Raw genomic sequence first — 16,564 nt, 5'->3', positions numbered from 1 at the left:
ATTTTTTTCTGGAAAACGCTGTATAGTAAAATATTTTACACTTTGTGAGCCATGTAGTCTATTGAAATTTTTCAGCTCTATGGTTGTAGCCCAAAGGAAACTGTAGGCAATACACAAGCGTGAAACATTAATAATATGTTATTTGTAGACACTGAATTTTGAATTTCATATAATTTTCACGTCACAGTATATTCATTTCCTTTTTGAACTTTTTAACCATAAAAGTACAAAATCATTCTTAACACTTAAGCCATATAAAAATAGGTAGCAGGTTGAATTTGGTCATGGGCCATAAATTTTCCAACCTCTTCCTTAAAGTGATGTGAAATATGACTTTGATGAAAAAAAAATTATAAGGAAGGGAGAAGAATGAAAAACAATTGGCAGAATAATTTCAAATTTTCTCCAAATCTTGCCTGTTTCAAGACTTCTTTTATTAGGAGTTCTTTCTGAAAGACATGAGGAAGAAGTATCAGAAACTACATTCATCGGTTGCCCATACTTTACAATTATATAATATCTTCTCATTTACTAAGCTTTTTCTTACATACTGTCCCTTGGATCCTCACATTTTTCTAATCTAAGTAGAATTGCGGTTTGTGTTTTCTCTAGACATAGGAATCCATCCCGTGGAGATCAAGTGACTCACCCAAAATCATACACAGTTTATAAGGGACGAATATTGAGACAAGAACTTATTTTCAGTTTTTTTCTCTTTTTTGCTTACTATAATACTATGCCCCAAATCATACAGTTTATAAGGAGCTAGAATTGAGAGAAGAGCTCACTTCCTATTTTTTTCCTCTTTTTTGCTTTCCATAAAACAATACATGAATATATCCTTGTGAAATATTAAAACACTACAAAAGAATATCATTAAAAAGTCATTGTCCTCCTTCACTCCTGTCACAGTCCCATCCTTCTCCCTATGCACACTCAGAGTTAACAACTGTTATAATGTTGTTACCATATGTTGTAGAAGAAAATAGTTCTATTAGTCAGGAATTAAAAATCACAAATCTTCTTTTTGCCCCAGACTCTTAAATTCCTAGAGAAGTGTCGTAAGAAAAAGAAGTTATTTGCTCCTTGGCAAGGACTTCAAGATCTCACTGATGCACGCAGAGTTGAACTGAAGCAAAAAGTGGATGACTATCTCAGAAGACATCCGGTATGTAGGCTTCTGTGCCATGATATCAGTGTGATATTTTTCCAGTGCACGATATTCATGTGTTTGTGTGTTTCTATTGATATAAAGTAATACAGTGGCTTTACCATAGAGTTAAGAGATTTGGAATCTTTTATAATTTTATGGGCCATAGTATAGTCAGTAGGGAAGGAGAATGCTTCAAATCAGTTATTTCCTACAGTGTATAAGCAAGACATGGTCATTGCTTTTTTCCAATAGTATGTAAAACTATTGACTGTTTTGAAGCTTCCACAAAAAGTATATATAGCTTCTAATCAGTAAATATTCATTGTTAATGTGTATACCCAAACACATGAAATGTATATGTGGGAATTGACATCTGCTATTAATGAAACCATTAGTGAAACCCCAGTAGGTAATATTATAAAACATTTGACTATTTGCCTCTTAACGCTTTTATCACTGTAATACTGCTAACACCTTTCTCCAATAGAAATGTCCATATCTTTTACTTTCTATGATCGCAGTACTACAGATCAGGTATTATTTGCTTCTCCCTTCTGTTCTTTTTTTTTTTTTTTAAGATTTATCCACCTGTTTAATAGATTGCACGTGGGGTATTGGGGTGTAGGCAGACGGGGAGGGAGAGAAGCAGATTCCTTGCTGAGTGCATAGCCCTACGTGGGCTTGGTTGTATGCTCCTAAATGTCTTCGAAGATCATTTTGCTTTCTGCTTTTAGCGTAACTCACCACCCTGTCATTAATTTTAATAACCTGTATTTCTTCCAGTTATCTCCACTTTTCTCTTGATGCTTTTCCACACTTCCACACCTCAGTAATATTATGGGTAAAGTTAGGAGTTTATACATTTCAGCCATTCAGAATTCTTACTGCCCTCATTTGAACTAACCACTCATAAAAGTGCCATTCGGGGGCACCTGGGTGGCTCAGTGGGTTAAAGCCTCTGCTTTCGGCTCAGGTCATGATCCCAGAGTCCTGGGATCGAGCCCCGCATCGGGCTCTCTGCTCAGCAGGAGGCCTGCTTCTCTTCCTGTCTCTCTCTGCCTATTTGTGATCTCTGTCTGTCAAATAAATAAATAAAATCTTTAAAGAAAAATAAAAATAAAAGTGCCATTCAGTACTTTTAACATCCATTTTCTTGTACTTCTACTGTTTGTCTCTGGATTCTCTCTCTGCCTCCTCCGTGGCCCCGCCTCCCCACATATACACTTTCTCTCTGACTCTGTCTCCAAAATCTGAAGGTTCTGGGTGACTAATGTTGGAGTTTAAGTAATGTTAGGTAGTCCTATAAATCACTGTTTCATTCTTGCAGAGCTCCCAAAACTAGAGAGCTTTATGCAAACAAACAACCCCCCCAAAACCCAGAAAAAAACCTATATAAATGGAAATTAGAGTACTACTAATATATTATAGCTGAACATGTGTCTGATAGATAAGCACTGCAACACAGAGCAGAATTGAACAACAAGGTCCCATTGAAGAGGCCTGAATAAGGCCTCCTATGTTTCCCTCCTGCTAATCTGAATTTAAGAACCCACAAACTAATGTAAGCCTGTGAAGAAAAATATGACAAGCCTGCCCTTTTAAGTCAGGCCTTCTGTGGTTACCACATAGAGATAGACTAGAAAAAAGTTCTGACTTCTACTTCTAGCCAAGATGGAGAAACAGACACTGAATTTTACTTCCTGCCTGAAACAACTGCGGAAAAAAATGATAAAATACATGAAACAATGGTTTTTAAGAACATGGATATCAGACAATGAAAGTTAGTAATTCCTAAGAGGGAAGATGGAGTAAAGGGGGCTGGATTTACTTTCTGCCTGAAACAACTGGGAAACAAAAAAGATAAAATACATGAAATAACAACTTTTAAGACCATGGACATCAAACAAAGAAGGTTAGTAATTCTTGAGAGGGAACAAAGTGTTCCTTATGACGGCCCTCACTTATTGCCCGAGAGAGTTTCTAGGTCACAACACAAGAAGGAGGGAAGGGGAGGAGACCTTTGGGATCCCCGTGCTGAGGATATAGAACTGAGAATCTGAGAACAAGGCAGCTAGATTTCTAGGACAGAGTACAGAGTGAAAAGATCTACAAAGAGCACCCCGGATATCTGCAGAATATTCCCCCTGAATATATTTCAGGAGTCTGATTACCACATGTATGTAAGAAAACTACCTAAGACCAAGGGAACAGTCATCTTCAAAGATAAGAGGGAACAATGCCTGGTATTCAACACAGGTCCAAGAATAGCACATGCTCCCATCACCAGACTGGAAAAACTTAATTCACAGGGCATCAGAAGAGTACTTAGGAAGGTCTTGCCGTAGTAGTAGAAAGTCAATAGTGTGGACTGATGCATTCTGCTTAAACAAATCATAAAAGTAAGAGCCAGAAAGATTAAAAAAAAAAAAAAATTATGTAATTTAACCACATCCCAGAAAAAGACTCAGCAAGGTAAAAGTTACTGTGTCTTGCAGCCAATTAAAGACTAACAGGCATATATAGAGACAGGAAGACATGATCCATGATGAGGAAGATACTTAAACCTATCTGGAGACTACACAAATGTTAGAATTACAGAGAAGGACATTGTTCATGTATTCAAATTTTAAGTAGGGATGTGGAAGATATCAAAAATACCCAACTCAAAATATCAAATCAAATCAAATACCCAAATCAAACTTCCAGAGATGAAAATTTCAGTGTTTGATATGAAAAATGCCCTAGATCATTAGTAGCAGATTAGATAGTGATGAATAAAATATTAATACAGTCAAAGGTATAGTAGTATATATTATATAAAATGAGACACAAAGAGAAAAAAAATTTTAATTGAAAAGAACATTAGTGATCTATGAGACTTCAAGTGGCCAAATAAATGAATAATTGGAGTTTCTAAAGAAGATGGGGAGAAAAAATCATGCCCCAAAACTTTCCAAACTATAAATTTACCCCCAAGCCCAATGAAGGCACAGGCACATGAAAAAAACCCTATGCCAAGGCAAATGATAATCAGAGTCCTCATATCAGTAATAAAGTAAAAATATTAAAAATAGAAAAACAAAAATATTATGTAAAGACAGAGATAGAGATGACAAATTTCTCAGGAGGAACAGTGCAGGTATGAAGACATCTTTACAATTTTGAAGGAAAAAAATCTATTAATGCAGAATGCTTTACCTTGAAAAATTATTTTACAACAAAGACAAAATTAAGACAAAAAAATTAAGGCAAAAAAATAACTTTTTTGGACAATAAATAATGAACTACTATGTCACCAGCATATTCAAACTACCAGAAATAGTATATCCTTTAGAGGCTCCTGGGTGGCTCAGTGGATTAAGCCGCTGCCTTCGGCTCAGGTCATGATCCCAGAGTCCTGGGATCGAGCCCCACATCGGGCTCTCTGCTCCGCAGGGAGCAGAGAGCCTGCTTCCTCCTCTCTCTCTGCCTGCTTCTCTGCCTACTTGTGATCTCTCTCTCAGTCAAATTAAAAAAAAAAAAAAAAAAAAAAAAATCTTCAAGAAATCAGTGTTTTTAAAAAAAAATAGTATATCCTTTAACTTATTAAAGGATTTAAGATTTTTCTCAAAAATGATACTAGAAGGGCGCCTGGGTGGCTCAGTGGGTTAAAGCCTCTGCCTTCGGCTCAGGTCATGATCCCAGGGTTCTGGGATCGAGCCCTGCATCGGGCTCTCTGCTCTGCGGACAGCCTGCTTCCTCCTCTCTTTTTCTCTGCCTGCCTCTCTGCCTACTTGTGATCTCTGTCTGCCAAGTAAATAAAATCTTTAAAAAAAAAAATGATGCCACTGGATGTCCCAAATTAAGAACACTAGATATGGTAACAACATGGGTAAATATATGGCTTTTTCCTCATCATTTAAATCTTTATAAAATATAACTGATTCTTTAAACCAAAATATCAAGTGTTCTGTAATGCATATAGAGAGTAAATATTTCCAGTTTTGTAGATGTTATAACCTTTATTGCAATCACTCATCTCTGTAGTTGTAGCTTAAAGAGTTAGAGAATATGTAAACAAATACGTGTAGCTGTATCTCAGTTAAACTTCATTTTCAAAAATAGTTGATTTTAATTTGGTCCTTGTTGGAAACAAAAATAATAGCAGTATTTAATGGTGTTTGTAACATATTTAAAAATACAAACCTCATTTTCAAAAATAGTTGATTTTAGTTTGGTTGTTGTTGGAAACAAAAATAATAGCAATGTTTAATGGTGTTTGTAACATATATAGCTACAATAATAACTCAGCTACAATAGTATAAAAGCCAGAGGGAGAGAAATAGATGTATACTATAGAAACATTTTTTCCTATATATGAAGTGAGATGACATTACTTGAAAATAGATTGATAAGTTAAAAATGTGTACTATGAATCCTAAAGCTACCAATATAATTAAAAAACAAAAGGTACAGGTAATAAACCTATAAAAGAGATGAAATTGAATAATAAAATATAATTGATTAATCAAAGAGAAGGAAGAGAAGGCAGAAAAGAGGAAATCTAAGGAAAGTGATGGGGAAAATGAAAAACAAATATTACCATTGGTAGGACCATTATCAATAATTACAATAAATGTAAGTGGTCTGAATACCCCCAATTAAAAAGCAGAGATTGTCAGATTAAATAAAAAAGTTAAGACTTGATTATATGTTGACTACAAGAAGCACACTTTAAATATGAAGAAATATAAAGAGTAGAACAAAATGTACAAACATAAGTGAAAAGAATTCTGGAATGACTATTTTAATATCAAAGTAGATGTCAGACCACTATTAGCAGACTGTTACCAGAAGTAGAGAAAACAATTTCTGATAAACGATAAAGGGTTCAATCAAAAGGACATAAAAATCGTAAATGTTTATGCACCTAAAAACAGATCTTTAAAATACATGAAGACAACATGGATGAACCTTGAAGGCATTATGCTAAGGGAAATAAACCAGACACAAAAGAACAAATATTGTATGATTCTACTTAGATGAGGTACCTAGAATAGAGACTGAAAACAGAATTGTGGTTTTCAGGAGCTCGGGGTGGGAGAATGGGAGTTAGTGTTTAAATGGTATGGAACTTCAGTTTGGAAAGATGAAAAATTTTTGGAGATGATCATAGAAATGGTTGCACAGCAATGTGAATGTATTTAATGTCACTGAACCATACACTTAAGAATGGTTAACATGACAAATTGTATATATATTTTGTCACAATAAAATACATGAAGCAACAACTGATAGAATTATGATGAAAGAGAAAACACAGTTATAGTTGGAGATTCCAATACCCATATCTTAACAGCTTATGCAATAAATAGGCAGAAAGGCAATAAGAATATAGTAGACTTGAACGACACTATTAAACACCTTGACCTGACTGACACTTTTAGAATGCTCCATGGAATAACAACAAAATAAGCATTTTTCTCATGTGCACACAGAATATTTATCAAGGTAGACCATGTTCAGTGCTATAAAACAAGTCAATAAACTAAAAAAGGCTGAAATCGTACAAATAAGTTCTCTGACTGTAATGAAATTAAGTTTGAAATTAATTACAGAAAGATCTCTAGATATAGCATCCCCCAAAATTTGGAAACTAAACAACATACTTCTAAATAAGAAAGGATCAAAGAAGAAATAAAAGGAGAAATTAAAAAGTATTTCAAACTGAATAGAAGCACATTTCAGAACTTGTGGATTTCCCTAAAGCAGTATTTGGAGGGAAATTTATGTTGCTGAACATCTATATTAAAAGAAGGCTCAAATCAAAGACCTCAGGTGATAAGTAATTAGTAAAAGAACAAGTTAAACCCAAAGTAAATTGAAGAAAGGAAATAATAAAGATTAGAGTAAAATTAACAAAATAGGAAATAAAGACAATAGAAAAAATTAGTAAAACTTAGCTATTTGAGAGGATCAATAAAATTGATAAATTTGTAGCCAGACTAATCAGGAAAAAGAAGAGATACAAATTACCACTGTCAGGGATAAGAACGTTGACTTCCTTGTAGACACTACAGATGTTCAAGGATAATAAGGGAATATTATAATAACTTTATATGCCAATAAACTTGATAAGTCTCATGAAATAAATTCCTTTAAAGATAGAATTACCTAAGCTTACCCAAGAGAAAGAGATAAAATGAATAGCCCCATATCTACAAAGGTAACAAATTGTTAAAAACCTTTCCTCAGGAAAACTCCAGGACTAGATTGCTTCTATGGTGAATTTAAGGAGGAAATAATGCCAATTTTATATAAAATCTATCAAATTGAAGGGGAGGAAATACTTCTCAGCTCATTTTATAAGACCAACATTACTCTGACACCATAACCAGAAACATGACAAGCAAAGAATTTCAGAATAATATTTTTCATGCATAGATGAAAGAATTTTAAACAAAATTATAGTAAGTTGAATTAGTAATATATTAAAAAGTTAATACATCATGGGTTTATCTCAGGGATACAGAACTATTTTAACCTTCGAAAATCAATTAATGTAATTCACCATATCAACAGACTAAGAAAAACAATATCATCATATAAATACATGCAAATAAATCTCATCAAAGTAGGAATAGAAGGAAACTACCTCCATGTCAAAAAAATATCTACAGCTGACAATGATGAAAGACTGGATGCATCTTTCCTAAAATCGGGAACAAGACAGGATATCACCCAGTACAATCAGAATCCCAGCAGGTTTTGGGTTTTTTTTCTTTCTGTCTTTTTTTTTATTATTATTAACATATAATGTATTACTTGTTTCAGGGGTACAGGTCTGTGGTTCATCACTCTTACACAACACACAGCACTCACTATAACACATACCCTCCCCAGTGTCCATCATCCAGCCACCCCACCCCTTCCACCCTCCTCTACTCCAGCAACCCTCAGTTCATTTCCTGAGATTAAGAGTCTCTTATGCTTTGTCTTCCTCTCTGGTTTTGTCTTATTTCATCTTTTTCTCTTTTCCCCTATGATCCTCTGCCTTGTTTCTCAAATTCCACATATCAGTGAGATCACATGATAATTGTCTTTCTCTGATTGATTTATTTTGCTTAGCATAATACCCTCTGTTCCATCCATGTCATTGCAAATGGCAAGGTTTCATTTTTTGATGGCTGCATAATATTCAATTGTGTATATATACACCACATCTTCTTTATCCATTCATCTGTTGGTGGACATCTGGGTTCTTTCCATAGTTTGGCTATTGTGGACATTGCCACTATAAACATTGGGTTGCAGGTGTCCCTTTGGATTACTACATTTATATCTTTAGGGTAAATACCCAGCAGTTTTGGTTTTTTTTTTAGTAGAAATCGATGCAGAGTATAAAATTTGTATGGAAATGCAAAGGGCCTAGAAAAGGTAAAATGATTACAAAAAAGAACAAAATTGAAGGCTACCGCTACCTGATTTCATTAACTATACAGCTATAGTAGGCAAAACAGTGGTATTGATGTGAAGATTTAAAAAAATATATCAATGAAACAAAACCAAATCCAAATGTAAACCCACATACATGGCCAACTGATTATTGACGGAGGTACACAGTTAATGTGTGGAGAAACTGGATATCCATATGTTTAAAAAAAATGAACTGGGATCTCCATATTATATATAAAACTTAAAATGGATCATAGACTTCAATGGAAAATCTAAAACTATATAAAACTTTTAGAAGAAAACATTAGAGAAACATCATGACCTTTGGGCAAAAAATAAAATACAACAATAGCATAATCTATAAATTTTAGAAGAAAACATTAGAGAAACATCATGGCTTTTGGGCAGAAGTTAAATATAATAATAGCATAATCTATAAATGAAAAATTGATAAATTAGATTTCATCAAAATTTTAAACTTCAAAAGACACTGTAATACAATTAAAAAAACCTTGGAGAAAATATATTTGCCAAGCATGTATCTGGTAAAGGACTAGAATCCAGAATATAGAACAAATTCTCAAAACTCAGCAATAAGAAAATAAAGCAAAACAATTTTTTTAATGAGTAAAAGATTTGAACAGATGCTTCACCAAAAGATGTGGCAAATACATGAAAAGATACATCATTGGTCAATAAAGGAAATAAAAACTTAAACCACAGTAAGAACCTTCTCCAGCTGTTAAGATGTCTAAAAAGCTGGCCATATCAAAGGTTGGCAAGTGTGTGGAGGAACTGTACCTCTCTCATATACTGCTGATGGGAATGTAAAATAGTGCAACCCATTTGGAAACAGTTTGTCAGCTTCTTAAAAAGTTAAGCATGTATCTGTCATGTGATTCAGCTATCCCACTCTTAAATATTTATCCATGAGGAAAAGAAATATATGTCCATATAAGCATTTGTACATGAATGCTCATAGCCAAAAACTAGAAATAACCCAAGCATCCATCAAAAGATAGATAAACACATCTTCTTTATCCATTCATCTGTTGATGGACATCTAGGTTCTTTCCATAGTTTGGCTATTGTAGACATTGCTGCTATAAACATTCGGGTACACGTGCCCCTTCGTATCACTATGTTTGTATCTTTAGGGTATATATACACAATGGAATACTATGCAGCCATCAAAAGAAATGAAATCTTGCCATTTGCAACGACGTGGATGGAACTAGAGGGTGTCATGCTTAGTGAAATAAGTCAATCGGAGAAAGACAACTATCATATGATCTCCCTGATATGAGGACATGGAGAAGCAACATGGGGGGTTAGGGGGATAGGAGAAGAATAAATGAAACAAGATGGGATTGGGAGGGAGACAAACCATAAATGACTCAATCTCACAAAACAAACTGGGGGTTGCTGGGGGGAGGTGGGATTGGGAGAGGAGGAGGGGGCTATGGACATTGGGGAGGGGAGGCGAACCATAAGAGACTATGGACTCTGAAAAACAACCTGAGGGTTTTGAAGGGTCAGGGGTGGGAGGTTGGGGGAACAGGTGGTGGGTAATAGGGAGGGCACGTTTTGCATGGAGCACTGGGTGTTGTGCAAAAACAATGAATACTGTTACGCTGAAAAAAATAAATAAAATGAAAAAAAAATAAACATTAGATCAATCACTAAAAAAAAAAAAAAAAAGATAAACAAGTTGTGGTATATCCATGCAATGGAATACTAACCCACAATATAAAGGAATGAATCATTGATACACACAGCAACATAGATGAATCTCAAGGTAATTACGCTACATGAAAGAAACCAGGCAATATATACTTGTATTATTCAATTTATATGAACTATAAGAATGTAAACTAATCTATAGAGTAACAGAAAGTCAGGGGTTGCTTGGAGATAGGAGAATGAGGACTGAAGGATTATAAAAGGGCAGTGAGACTTCTGGTGGTGATACATGTTCATTATCCTGATTGTGGTAATTGTTTGCACAAATGTTTACATAGGTCAAAGCTTATCAAGTTGTACAGTTTTGATAATTATAGTTTATTCTGTTTCAGTTTTATCTCAATAAAGCCATATGTTAAAAAAAAATTTTATTTAACCTAAATGTGGGGGGAAAAGGTCTTTTTCCCAACAAATGGATCATTGGTTTCTAAGGTCTATAGAGAAGATGGTATTGCTTTAGAAATGTTAGAGTTATAAATCTAATCCTTTTTATAAAAATAACATACTCAGGCCACACACATGTACATCAAGAAATTCTGAATCAGTAAGTTTGGTGGCCTCATGTTCTGTTCTTTGAATTTATTTATTTTAATTGTAAAATATATAAAACATAAAAATTACTATTTTAATCATTTTAAGTGTGTAGTTCACTGGAATTTAATTCATTTACTAACCATCACCACCATTCATCTTCAAAACGTTTTTCACTTTGCAAAACTGAAATTCATACCCATTAACCACGAATTTCCCATTCTTCCCGCCCACCAACTCTAGGAAGCCGCTATTCTCCTTTCTGTATTTATAAATTAGACTGTGCTGAGTATCTCATATGAGTGAAATCAGACATTATTTATCCTTTTGTGACTGACTTATTTCATTTAGTCTGATGTCCCCAAAGTTCATCCACATCGTATGTTAGAATTTTTTAAGGTTGGATAATAATTCCATTGTAAGTATATACACCATTTTGTTTATCCATTCATCTATTGATGGACAGACACTTAGATGGCTTCCACCTTTTGGCTGTTGTGAATAATGTTGCCTTGAATATGGATGTATAAATATCTATTCATGTCACTGTTAGGATTTTGGGGGCCATATACCAAGAAGTGGAATTGCTAAATCATACAGTAATTCTATTTCTGGTTTTTTGAGGAACCTCCATACTATTTTCCAAAGCACTGAACCACTTTACTTTCCCACAAGCAGTGCACGGGGTTCCAATTTCTCCACCTCCTTGTCTTTTGTTATTTTCACATCCTAAGGGGTGTGTAGTGTTATATCATTGTGAATAGATTTGTATTTCCCTAATGATTGGTGATTTTGAGCATCTTTATTAGCCTTTTGAATATCTTCTTTTTTAATTTACATTCAACTTAGTTTACATATAGTGTATTACCTTCTTCGGAGAAATGTCCATTAAAGTTCTTTTTTTTTAATCAGGTTGTTTGGGTTTTTTTGATTACTGAGTTTTAGGAGTTATTTATATATTCTGGATATTAATCTTTTTCAGATATGGGATTTGCAAAGATTTTCTCCCATTGTGTGTTATCCATTTACTCTGTTCACAGTATTCCTTTTTTTTTCACAGTATCCTTTGATGCACAGAATTTTTTAAATTTTGAATGAAGTTCAATTTGTCTGTTTTCCTTTTGTTGTATCTGTGCCTTCAGTATCATATTCAAGAAATGGCCAAACCTAATGTCATGAAGCTTTTCTCTAATCTTTTCTTCTAAGAGTTTTATAGTTTTATCTTATACATTTAGGTCTTTGAGCTTTCTCTTTTTTTAATGCATTATTTATGATTTTGATGCATTCTCCTGTTTAAAAAAGTACTGCTTTAGTCATACTCAGGTGCTGCTGTTTAAGATTCTGTGGCTGAAAAGTAAGATGTTAGCTGGAATGGGACTCCATCCCAGAGCAGAGCCATGGAATATTTGAGAAGCTGTGATGTCAGAAGCTTTATCAGTTTCAGAGTTAAAATTTTCTTATTTTTGTCTAAACTTATTAATTTCCCTTTAAAGTAGCTGTGTGGCCAAAGGAATATGGTCCTTTGGCTATTCTGTCCCTTGTTCTCTGAAACTAGAAGCAATCATAACATTATGGTTTAAATAAGTTTAGGAGTGGTGGTGAGATAAAAAGTAACATAGCCTGTCAGATGGGTTCTGAAATAAGAGATTGGCCTTGTTACTCCTGTTCCAGGCCAGTATCTTTACTAAACCATTTGTAGCTTTCACTATGATCTCTCAGTCTTTACTCTTCTCCCAGAATTCCAGTGTGTGAGGAAGTGAGGTGTAGGAGCATACCAGGAAGAAACTACCCCCTGAATTTTCATGTAAAGCTGCTTTTAAAAGGCTATTTAAAGCTTGCACAAGAGTACAAAGTGGAAATCAATTGTGAGATTCAATGGATAAGATGAGAGACAGCTCAGCATTCTTGGATCTCAACTAAATAGTTGGGCAAAACATGTGTGTTTGTGTGCTCTGTGATAATTATTTTGTCTTTGTTCCCAGAGCTCTCAGATGTCAGATGTGACCAGCAGAGAGCTCCATTCCCAAGCTCAAGAACAACTGCAACACTACCTCATGGGCAGGGCCCTCGAAGAGAGAGCCCAGCAGCACAGGGAGGCTCTGATGGCTCAGATCAGCACCAACATTGAACAGTTAATGAGTATGTGCTCATTCCATTTTTGTTTCCTAAAATGAACAACCTGTGCAAGATTTTGTGACATCCAAAATCTTCAGAAGGAAAATACCATTTAATGGTTTATTAGCCTATCTCTTGTCTTCAGAAATTTCTAGATCCAGAACATGCCAGCACATGATCTTTTCAAATAATGCAGATCCCATAACCTTTTAACTGCTTCTCCCAGCCTTGCTGTCCTTCATAGGTATCAACTCAGACAACAGTAAACATGCTGAGCCCTACTAGCCAGATTCTGTTGTGTAGTCTTAAAAGCTTTTGATCATATTTTAGAAGTAGCTGATGACAGTAGTTACTGTGCCATTTTATAATTTTTAATGAAGTGCTTTCACAAAAGTTAATCTGCTCCTCACAACCACAGGTACATTTAGGGAGAGATCTCATCCATGAAGCCACAGTGCTTCAGGCCACCTGTGAAACACTTTTAGTATATATGGAGGCGAGAAGGCCAGAGCCCTCTGTTTAGTAATGGTACTAAATAATGGTAATTTCAAGTTTTGTACTTTTCAATAGATAGGTGGCTGTAACTGAGCTTCCTATATATGCAGTGAGGTTCTGCTATATGTTAAAAATTCATGTTCTTCAAATTATCTGAAAAAAAAAAAAAAAAAAACTACATCTTTTTAAATTTTCTTTTAAGCACATTATGGGGGGTGGACAGTTGCTGCCAGCCACACCTACAACTTGTGAATAGTCATATGCTATCTATAGCTAGCAGTGATAATAGATTCAGAGTTGAAACCCTGTCCCTGCCTACTATAGTAGAGTTCCAGTTCTATAGTTTCCTACTTGTATGGTGCAGAGCTCTTCTACTCACCTGTTTATTTTCTGTTCACTACAGAGGCACCAAGTCTGAAGGAGGCAGAAGGGAAAGAACCTGAGCTCTTCCTCAGTAGATCCAGGCCTGTGGCAGCCAAAGCCAAGCAGGCCCATCTTACCACCCTGAAGCATATACAAGCACCTTGGTGGAAGAAGCTTGGGGAAGAAGCAGGAGATGAGATTGATGTCCCAAAAGATGAGTTTAGTATAGAATTAGGAACTTTATTCATTGGTGGAACCAAACCCTCTTAGGGAGCTACCCAGAGAAATGACACAAATCCTTTATCACAGGAGATTATATTGGTTCTGCCTCTGGCATACTAGTAGACTAGAACTATCCTAACTCATGGTTTTCCAGAGATTCCTCTCCAAATAAGATTTGCAGGCAGTAAGCAAAGAGTTGTGTTCTACCATTATTTCAGTTCTCTTTTCCTTTTTCTACATGACCATTCCTGGCCACACATACAAATTAGTGTGGCTTTTATTGTGGAACTAACCTCAGCGTGGCATTCTATCGCTTAAATGAAATGTGGTATTTGTTTTGTTTTTGCTGTTTTCCTACTAAAGTTGTTTTCTAAATAAATATTTTCAACAATTATTCCCAAAAACTTGTCAGGATTACTTCAACTTTTCATATTTGTTACTGGAATTCATATTGTTCTACTAATATAAGAAGGGTTCTCTGGGCCTTTATTTTTTTTTTTTTTTTTAGAAAGAGACTTTTTTTTTTTTTTTAATTTTTTTTTTTTTTTATTTCTTTGACAGAGAGAAATCACAACTAGGCAGAGAGGCACGCAGAGAGAGAGAAGGAAGCAGGCTCCCTGCCAAGCAGAGAGCCCGATGCGGGGCTCGATCCCAGGACCCTGGGACCATGACCTGAGCTGAAGGCAGAGGTCTCTGGGCCTTTATTAAGGGGAGAGAAGGAAATGGTCATTTGAAGGGTACTTCACTATTTCCCATCAAACAGTGGTTGAACTCATTTTATATCTTCTTATTTATAAAAAAAAAAACATAAAAAAACCTAGGATTCAGCACAAGAAAAAAACCCTTCAGATAAAATTCTGTTAACTGTGAGAATTATACAACTCATTGGTTCCCTTTGTCTTATCTACTATAAATCTAAAAGCTAAATATAATGCTTAACTTCTGTTATGATCCTAGGTACCTATATACTTATTTGGTTCCAACCTAATACTTTCTGATTTTTCTTATTTATCTTTAATTTTTTTAAGATTTTATTTATTTATTTGACGGAGAGAGAGATAGCAAGAGAGGGAACACAAGCAGGAGAAGCAGGAGAGGAAGAAACAGGCTTCCTAATGAGCAGGGAGCCCGATTCTGGACTCAATCCCAGGACCATGGGATCATGAGCCGAGCCAAAGGCAGATGCTTAACCAAGTGAGCCACCCAGGTGCTCCATCTTTAATTGTGTTTTAATACCAAAAGTTCCTGCTTGCTTTTTTTTTTTTTCCAGAAGCTACTTTTATTTGTGTTTGTAACAATGTGGATTTTAAGTTAATACAATTAACAAATCATGGACTCAATACCGTAAGGAACCTAGAGGGTACTTTTTTTTATAAATGAGTGAAAGTACCAGTATTTCTGGATTGGAAGACCAAATAGTATAATGTCCAGTCCTTCAAAATTAAGTTTAGTAAAATTCTAGTTAGTATCCTAATGTAGTTATTATTAATAGTTGGGAAAGAAATGTCTGTAATTCATCTCTGATAATCAGATGGAAGTTCTGGTTTCACTGAGAATGTAGAAAGCTACGTGACAATGTTGTTCCCATGTTAAAAAAAAATGTCAGATAATCTACAAAAATAATTTTTCCTCACCCTGTCTCATAGTTGAGGCCTCAAAACAGTCAAGTAAATTGAGATGGAATTCAGTATCTGTGAAATGAGCTATTTCATCTTTTTTTTTTTAAAGATTTTATTTATTTATTTGTCAGAGAGAGCACAAGCAGGGGAGCAGCAGGCAGAGGAAGAAGAAAAAGCAGGCTCCTCACTGTGCAAGGAGCTCGATGTGGGACTTGATTCCAGGACCCTGGGATCATGACCTGAGCCAAAAGCAGCGGCTTAACCAACTGAGCCACTCAGATGTCTCAGCTATTTCATCTTTAGTAGAGCACAGGAGACAAAGGTAGCTGGATAAGAAATCAGTTAAGCAGGGTAGCAGGGCTGAAGAGACACCCTTTGAGGTGCTGGCAAATGTGATAGGCTGGTACTGGGTGACATGATTAAAGTCCTGCCTGTTTTCCCAAATCCTTCTCTTAAAAGCCTTAGGCCCCTCGAGCAGGGCAGTAAGCCCTCTTAACCTCAAGGCCCAGAGAATATTACACTGCGTGTAAGGAAGAAAGAGAAATAAAAACTGTTTATTTCTGGGGATGAAATAGGAAACACTCTAGCCACAGACACATGCTATGGGAGGGATGGAAACAAAATTCCTCTCCTGAAAGAGAGACAAGAAATCATCATAGTCCCAGAAATCCTACACAATAAAAAGCAGATGTCTGCTAATGCTGGGGAGGAAACTTGCCTGCCAAAGACCACCACAGATAATGACTGCCATGGCATAGAAGAATAGGAATCCTGACAAAGCCCCACCTCCAATCACAGGAAGAAGAAATCTGCTTAAGATTTAAGCTAGATCGGGGGCACCTGGGTGACTCAGTGGGTTAAAGCCTCTGCCTTCGGCTCAGGTCATGAT

At 35.5% G+C, this 16,564-nt stretch overlaps 1 protein-coding gene across 1 annotated transcript in view; it reads left to right on the top strand.

The window, feature by feature from the left end:
• Nucleotides 1–14,475, top strand: part of IQCB1 (IQ motif containing B1) — a 69,366-nt gene extending 54,891 nt beyond the window's left edge. The window contains exons 13-15 of the mRNA XM_046001988.1: nucleotides 1,037–1,168; nucleotides 12,844–13,000; nucleotides 13,875–14,475. Of these exons, the coding sequence (XP_045857944.1) occupies nucleotides 1,037–1,168; nucleotides 12,844–13,000; nucleotides 13,875–14,104 (519 nt within the window). The 3' untranslated portion in view covers nucleotides 14,105–14,475. The remainder of the gene's footprint in view (nucleotides 1–1,036; nucleotides 1,169–12,843; nucleotides 13,001–13,874) is intronic.
• Nucleotides 14,476–16,564: the final 2,089 nt, after the last annotated feature.

Source organism: Meles meles, chromosome 4 (assembly GCF_922984935.1).
Source record: "Meles meles chromosome 4, mMelMel3.1 paternal haplotype, whole genome shotgun sequence".
Taxonomy (NCBI): Eukaryota; Metazoa; Chordata; class Mammalia; order Carnivora; family Mustelidae; genus Meles; species Meles meles.
This window is presented reverse-complemented; position numbering and strand designations above follow the sequence as displayed.